The sequence below is a fragment of the Lycium ferocissimum genome, chromosome 6 (assembly GCF_029784015.1).
Source record: "Lycium ferocissimum isolate CSIRO_LF1 chromosome 6, AGI_CSIRO_Lferr_CH_V1, whole genome shotgun sequence".
Taxonomy (NCBI): domain Eukaryota; kingdom Viridiplantae; phylum Streptophyta; class Magnoliopsida; order Solanales; family Solanaceae; genus Lycium; species Lycium ferocissimum.
This window is the reverse complement of record NC_081347.1, coordinates 3022007-3030416: the sequence shown is the minus strand read 5'-3', so window position 1 is coordinate 3030416 and position 8410 is coordinate 3022007. Positions and strand designations below refer to the sequence as shown.

At 36.1% G+C, this 8410-nt stretch overlaps 1 protein-coding gene across 3 annotated transcripts; it reads right to left on the bottom strand.

Moving 5' to 3' along the window:
- Window positions 1-3589: 3589 nt before the first annotated feature.
- LOC132058926 (glucan endo-1,3-beta-glucosidase 2-like) lies at window positions 3590-7999 on the bottom strand. 3 transcript variants are annotated; one of them, XM_059451351.1, is made up of 4 exons: window positions 7772-7998; window positions 4303-5556; window positions 4190-4214; window positions 3590-4037 (listed from the first exon to the last, which is right to left on the bottom strand). In XM_059451351.1, exons 1-4 carry the CDS (start codon window positions 7836-7838, stop codon window positions 3884-3886), a joined length of 1500 nt encoding a protein of 499 aa, XP_059307334.1. In that variant the 5' UTR covers window positions 7839-7998; the 3' UTR covers window positions 3590-3883. The 3 variants fall into 3 exon arrangements, with proteins under 3 accessions (XP_059307334.1, XP_059307335.1, XP_059307336.1); XM_059451352.1 differs by lacking the exon at window positions 7772-7998 and adding an exon at window positions 7546-7692; XM_059451353.1 differs by lacking the exon at window positions 4190-4214 and having other exon boundaries at window positions 3921-4037; window positions 4278-5556; window positions 7772-7999.
- Between the last annotated feature and the right edge of the window lie 411 nt (window positions 8000-8410).

Here is an 8410-nt window from a genome sequence, read left to right as displayed (position 1 = left end):
GGGCCCTTAGTAATTTCTCCTAGCTATTTCTTTATCACCTTCCATATATCTTCTCTATTCATCCACTAAAATATAGCTACCATTTTTTTCTTTTTTAAACCATTTTTCTTTTGAAGGGGTAAAGATTATAGAAAATCCAAGATATGGTGTGTAGTGTGTGTGAGGGGGGGGACTACGGGGGGAGTAATTAAGATCAAGTATTGTTTAAAGGGGCTTTGAATAAAGCGCATCAAGTTTAAAGGATCTTTATACATAACATGCATTTGTTTCTGGCCATGAAGAAAACTATTGGTCACGTAAAAGTCTTCAAGAAAATGCAAAAACTATTGCCAAAAGTCTCTTCTTTAATAACAGGGATGTACGGATCCGCTATTTTATCAAGTACCTGTCACTAATACAAGTATCGGATATAAAACTCCTTTCGATTTAGGGAAGAATGTTCACCAGCAAAGAAAAAGAAAATCATAAAACCAGAACATAGTTCACGAACTAATGTAATTCACATTTCATAAACTATATGATTTATAACAAGGAGTTGATCTGGATCAACACGAAGTTTAAGAAGCATAAATTATACGGAAAAGGGCTAAATATACCCCTGTACCATTGGAAAAGGGTCAAATATACCCTTCGTTATACTTTGGGTCAAAATACACCTTTGCCGTTAAACTTTTGGTTCAAATATACCCCTCCTCCGTTAAAGTTGTCCACCTTGGACATGCTATCCTACATGACACGTACATTTGATGAGGTGGATGCCCCGTGGCATTGCCACCTCATCACCCCTAATCCATTTTACCCCTCCCCTCCCCCACCACTAAAAATTTCCACCCCTCCACCACCATTACCTCCATAGTATCAATCCCACCTCCAATCTCAATTAAACAGAAGTTGTCGTCTAGTCAAAATTGTCAAGAGCTCAAACTCATTCCAAGAGCAGAATTATTCAGCCGGAATATTATTACAAGATCTCAAACTCATTCCTAGTACATACGTACAATATAATAATTCAACCAATTCTAACAAAACCTCACACCAAGACAAAAGAAAATAAAGTAAAATAAAACGAATGAAATTAATGTCTTTAGTTTTCACCACCAAAACCATATTCACTTGCCACAAAATTATAGTCCAAACTTGAGTCGCATTATAAGTACTGTCAAAAGTTGATTGCTTGACTATATATAGCGATTTACTGTTCAATGTTGTGTTTCTCTACTAAGCTCATAGAAGTGTATCCAGCTAAGTGACAATTTTGACTAACAACGACTTCTGGTTAATTGGGATTGGAGGTGGGATTGAAGGATAATATGGCGGTAATGGTGGCAATGGTGGTGAAGGGATGGAAATTTTAGTGGTGGAAGAGAGGAGGAGTAAAATGGGTTAGTACCACGACAATACCGATCCACCTCATTAAATGTATGTGTCCATTTGGATAGGATGTCGCAAAATGTGGACAACTTTAAAAAGGATATATTTGAGCGAAGATAACCAGTGAGATATTTTGATTCAAAAGATAACGAAGGGTATATTTGACCCTTTTCCATTAGTACAGGGGTATATTTAGCCCTTTTCCGTAAATTTTATCCCCTCCTTTAACCTAAGTTCAATATCATATTTTTTCCTTTTACTTGTCTTTTTCTATCTTAACTACTAGTACTACTTATTTAGCATGGCTAGGACCACCACCATTGGCGCGAATACCACCGTTTATAGAGTCTGACGCCAACAAAATAGGCTTTTTGCAGATGCCACATTTATTATTAGCAGAGCTACTTGATGAGTAAACACTGGTAGTATTTACCTTACCACTTGTGCCATCAATAACTAAATTAACATCTTTTGCACCACCACCGCCACCACCACCACCACCTTGGGCAGCCCCACCGCCACCTCGAGTAGCTTCCTTGTCACCGTAGACATTGACATGGACAGCCGATGAAGCAAAAACAGGACGGGTGGTGCCTCTTATTTCCTTAGCTCTACTATTAGTGCATAATTCTATGATGAAAATAAATAGTACAGCAACCAAGACAAAAAACAGTAAGATAGCTGGTAAAATGCTGCTTAACACGGCCAATGCATCCATTTTCTAATTAACCAAGTTATGAAGTTTTCGTCAAAGAACTAAGCCTCCTTTTTATAATAAGTTCCATAGGGAGTTATTTTCCAATATAGTCTACAAACGTATGGAGTTATAATTCCACCTCCTTCAAAACGCAGTTACCATCTTTGGTTACTTTGGTAGTCTCATGACTGTACGAAACGCGTAATTTCATCAAGAAAAAAACATTTGGTAAAAATAGCTTCATGCCAATTTATGTTACTTAAAAGTCCTTGGGAACAAATTTGGTATTAGTGCACTAGTAGAAATATTGTCATGAAAATGCTTGCAAGGATTCTTCACAAGAACTAAAAAGGTCTAAGCCGTGAAGAACAAGAGATTAGTATTCCAATGATCATAAGGAAAAACCAATACAACAATATAAAGAATTGTGATGAAGTGGTTCAAATTTTCTCCCTGCTCTACCATGGATTTGTACAAAATTATGTGGGCTCTTAACATTTTTAGCCAGGCGGCTAAAAATATTTTCACCCGCATAACCTATACTATTTGTAGCCTTTGTTGGTATGTACTCAATGTATACAAAGAATAAAGAGAATACCTAAAGAACCCCCGCCAATCCCCCATTCAAATTTCTCTTAAACTATACTTGTCCTATACCCCATGCATTTAGCTTTTCTATAATTGTTACCCCTTCAAATAATCATGGTCCTAATTACCCCATGTACTTGGCTTTTATTCAAAGTTCTTAATTTCATCAGTACCATCGGTGTCACCTGCAATTTTAGATTTGTTCTGCGTGTTAGAAAATCTTGTGGTGTGGAAATTTTGTTGCACACATTGACTATTTTATCAAGTACCTATTACTTTCCACCAATACAAATACGGGATATAAAATTCCTTTGTTAGGCAACCGAATGCTATAATATATGTTTGGTGAACACTGGAAAAAATGGATCAACCTGGATTGCTTAATTGAAGAACGAATCAGATACAAATGATAAACTGAAAAGGAAAGATACTTGAGCGAAGAATGTTCACCTGCAAAGAAAAAGAAAATTTTGTTCACGTACTAATGTAAGTCACATGTCATATACATGATTAATCAGAGCTGACCATATGAACTACCATAAGTTGATCATATGCAGAGACAGAACCAAGATTCGAAGCTTGTGAATTCATTTAATACAAATATATGGTTCAGAAAAGCTACCGGGTTCGACCGCACCCATGGCCCAAGGGCTAGCTCTTCATATGTAATATTATTTTGTATGCCCTTACCATAAAGTTTGTACAATTTAGTAATAATTCTCATTTATGTTCCTTAATGTTTTTTGGATTCAAACTTAGGATTGGAAAATTAAGAAATATTATCATGAAAATATTTGCCAAGATAATTCTACAATTTAAGCAATTGCTTGAAATTCCCAAGTAGTGTTCAAGAAGAGAACAGAATCTATAGGCGACATAGAAAAGCATGAGGGAGATGATGGATGGTTAATCACATTAGAAAGACCCAAGGCATGAATAAGAATATTGGCATTCCAACAATCACAAGGAAACCAATAGAACTACAAAGAATTTGTAAAGTGGTTCAATGTTGAATTCACTACACTACCAAAGAAACAGGCTCTCCCATGGATTTGTACAAAATTATGCGGCTTCTGAAGATCAGTAACCTACTTCCTTTTTTCCAAAAAGGTAACGGGGATCCACAATAACTTAGTCTCGTTTCTTAAAAAGAAAAATGTGCAGGTTGCACCTTGTGCCATGGCACTATAGCCGGTAAATGATGAAGAAGTACATCCAGAGACCGGGCTACAAAAGAATCACGCTCAATCCAAGAATTCCCAGAATCATCAGTGTTGTTGAAAAGGAGTTATTATTCAAATACTGGGCCGGATACGCTGATGAACTCGTGGAATCCATAGCTGGAGCTGTGCCATTTAGGAAAGTCCCGTTTCTGCCAAGACTGCACCAAGATTCAATAAATAGTTTAGTTGTGAAATCAAAATGGAGTGATTCAGTGAAAAATACTGCTGACAAACATTAGTTAGTTAACAGGTTCCTTTTTATTTAACTCATGGCGTAAAAACACTGGTTCATAATACTAAGGATAGGTACCTTGAAAATACGCAAGAACCATGACCTGAAATATGCAAAACATAAGAATAATTAGTCTACAAGTTTTATTCTTTTAAATACTATAAACATCAATTATACAACGAAATGCTTACTTGGATTAGTTGTGGTGATTGTAGCCACCCCATTGAAGTCACAAGTCCCCGGAGCCCTACCCATCATGTGATAGTAAGCATCAAAAGCAAAGGTCGCATGTGCAGCCACATTATCTGGTTCATAACATGGTTCCCCTTGCAACAACGGTGCACAATCTACCTTACCAGGCCCGCAAGCCCAATCCAAAGCAGCCTGTAGCATTTTAGAATCCACCCCTTCTTTTGCAGCACAGTAAGTATTGTTTGAAGTATCATTTGCAAACATAGACCCTGACTCAGTCAACCGTAGAATATAAACTGGCGTGCCATTATTATTAAACAATCCCCAATTCTTCTCCGACAAAGGGCCCGCCTTGTTGTCTTCGTTGTACAGCTCGTAGATGTAAGTACTAACAGCCATACCGGGATGTTTAGGAGTTCCGGTTTTGTTCAACACGTGCTTTATCAGATTGCTGTTGTAAGTGTTGGCATTGTCTACAGTAGCATCAGGTTCTTTTGAGTCGCCCAATGAAGGCCAGCCTGACTCGGTCACCATAACGGGGATATTGGTGAAATTGACATCAAGCATTGCAAAGTAAGCAGCGTCAATCATCGCATCAAAGACGTTAGTATAATGCAAAAGCGTGTTGGAGTCGACAGCTTCTTTATTCGCGGCTAGGGGCTTGAAAAGAGCATAATCCAGCGGAATAACACCGTTGGATTGCATGTAATCATAATAAGGATAGACATTTAGCATGAAAAATGAATTAGTGGATTGAAGGAATTTGAGGAGCGGTAGTAATACTGGTTTCACGGTGTGGTTGAAAAAGGCTTGAGACGGGGGGAACGAGTCGAGGATGATGGAAGAAGCTAGAGGTGTTGAAACTTTTATTTGCCTGTCCAGGTTTGATGCCACGAGGGCTGAATGAACAAATTTAAGGGCATTAACGAGGATAGGTGCAGCATTCGGAAGGGCTGATAGAACCTCAGAACCGACACATATGGTTGTGATGTTGGTAGCCGGATAATGTGAGACGACATTTTGGGCAACCCAATTAGCAGCAGTGGAATTTGATTGGCCGACACCGAGGAGCTGTTCGTTGGGCACGGTAACGGCAACTTTGATGCCTGTATTTGCAAGGGCAAGGAGCATGCCGCGATCTGCATTGAAGAGACGAACATGACGAATTTGCTGGGCTTTAAGAAGTGCAACGACTTGAGTTGGGTGTGGCATGTCTGAGAGCTCCGTTCCAATGTTTACTCCGATAAAGACATCTGCATGAAGACGAAAAAATTGAAATTCATATTGTCCTCTCGTCACTATATCCAGTTTAAGATCATATCTACATCTAAAAATCAACAATCAACTTAAGATTCATATTGTTTTCAGTATTTTAGGATTCAAGAAGTTCACTCTATATATTTCCACATGATAGTTTGACAAGATATAAAGAAATGAGTAGAACATTTACTTCCTATAATCTACTAATCAATTAACCATGATTAAGTTGAAAAACACTACTTGAAAATCTTGATTTTGAAATTAGACTAAGATTTTGACAATTATTTTCTCTGTTCCTAGCATCCAACCTTATATTTACATTTATTCACCTCTTATGTTTTGTGACATATCACAATTTACACTCCTCCATTTTACCATCAATTATTGAGGGCCAGAAGCACAATATTCCACATCAGAATCATAACCAAGAGAAAATAACTTTAGACTAAGCTGGGACCATGTACTTGGACAACTTGCTGGTAATTTGGGAGCACACTAACATGGCCTAGTATAAAAAAGCACATGAAATTAGCTGTGCATCAAGTTCTTCCTGATTCTTTTTCCATCTGAGATGTTTGTTCTGTTCTTTGTTCTTTGTCTCGTGCATGATTATAAATCTCATAAATCTTGTTTTTTCTATTTGTCTGGTTGCCCATAAAACATATATTCACTTCTAATTATTAAGCTTACTGGAAACAACCTAGTTAAACTCTCTTCTTTTTATTTTTTTATTTTCTTATAACGGTGGTTGATGGGAAAACTGGCTACCTCCCACCAACACAAATACCGGATACCTCTGTTAGTCACTGCTTAGACAAATCGGAACAACTCACCTGACTCTTTTTGTCTTAGGGAGATTCGAACGTCACCCATGTTTTCACCCACTTCATTGATTGACCACTAGAACGGATGACACACCCTAGTAAAAAAGTTGTAAATTCAGCTCTGCAGTTTGTACGTGATTGTGGTTTAGGTCAACCCCCACAACCTAGTATAAGTTTCTCATTTTTTACCTCTTTATAATGGTGAGTGGGCAAACTAGCTAGTTCCCACGAATACAGGTACTGGATAACTCTTCCTATCAATGCTTAGGCAAATGGGAAAAAGCTCACCTAACCCCATTTGTCTCCAATATTTTTCACTCACTTCATTGACCAGTAGAGAGGGTGACACACCCTAGTAAAAATGTTGTACTTTGAGCTTTGCAGTTTGTACACAATTTTGTGGTTTAGGCCAAACCCCCTCCCTTAAAAAGATTGGGAATCATTCACATTAATGGCTAAGCAACTAAAATACAGACAAAAGACAAAGAAAAAGGAAAGTTTCCAACTTTACTCTTTGAACTTCTTCTTTCTTACCATTTCTTCTGAAGAATAACTCCATCTCTTACATATTTAACATTAAAAAACCCCATTGCATGACCAAACCAGAAAACATAAAAATAAATAAAAAACTAATACTTATCTAACCCTCATTTAATAATAAATCTTGAAGTTTTAAGAAGGTTAAGAAATTTCACACATGCAGAATAAAGAACAATTTTTTTTTTTTACTCTTATCATATTAAAATAAAAATATTACCAACTAAAACAAACATACACCACTAGTAAACAAACCATAATCAACCAAAGTAACACTTTGCAACAACAACAGCCAAACGAAGAACACACAAAACTCAAGGGACTAACACATTCTGCCCTCATTTAGTATACAAAAGAGATCTTGGACTATTATATTAGCTCAACTTTATCAGCAAATACTGCATAAACCACCAAAAATAGCAGGAAAAAAATTCCCATTTTGATTTCATTAAACCCCACCTCAGAAAAATTGGAAACCATATTAAAATACAGACAATACCAACTTATATCACAAGTAAACAAACCATAACCAACCAAAACAACACTTTGAAACAGCACTAGCCAAAACAAGAACTAACAAACACTATAATAATAACAATAATAATAATATTAATAGCTCACCTTCATCAGCAAATACTGCATAAACCACCAAAAATAGTAGGAAAAAAAATCCCATTTTGATATCATTAAACCCCACCTCAGAAAAATGGAAACTTTTTTTACATTTTTTTTTTAAATGGAAGCAATATTAAAATACAGACATTACCAACTTACATCACTAGTAAAACAAACCATAATCAACCAAAATAACATTTTGAACACTTTCAAAACTCTAAAAATAGCTTACCTTCATCAGCAAATACTGAAGAAACTGCTAAAAATAGCAAGAAAACCAAAGCGTTGTTAGTTTCCATTAAACCCCACTTGAGAAAAATGAAAAGATTAGAGAGAAACAAAGAAAAAAGATGCTAACTTTGAACAAAGGGAAGAGCAAGAAATAAAGTGTATATAGTGGAAAAAAGAGAATATTGAAATGAAAAACAGAATCTCAGGAGAGAAAAAAAAGAAGAGTGGGGTAAGAGGGAAGTGAAAAGGTATTTAATAATTTAGTAGAAAGAGATAGACAGAAGAAGAGATTATGTTTTTTTTTTATATATAAATTGCATCAAGCACGTGTATGTCTTGTCAGAAATTGATCCTACGGTCAAGAAATAATATGATCATAGTCTCAAGATTTGAAATTTATAAGTTTTTCATGAAAAAAATATGAATTATTAAATTTTAATTATACATATTTAATGAATTGTTAAGAGGATTATGGGGTTTGAGCTAAAGTCATCGTATTCGGTTGAACCTATAGTGGATACTCCGAGCCCCTACATATGATCAGATAGACAGAAGTAGAACAAGAAGAGATAATTTTTTTTTTTTTTTTTTTTTTTTTTTGCATCATTGCATCAAGATTTTTATCTCTTTAATTAAATTG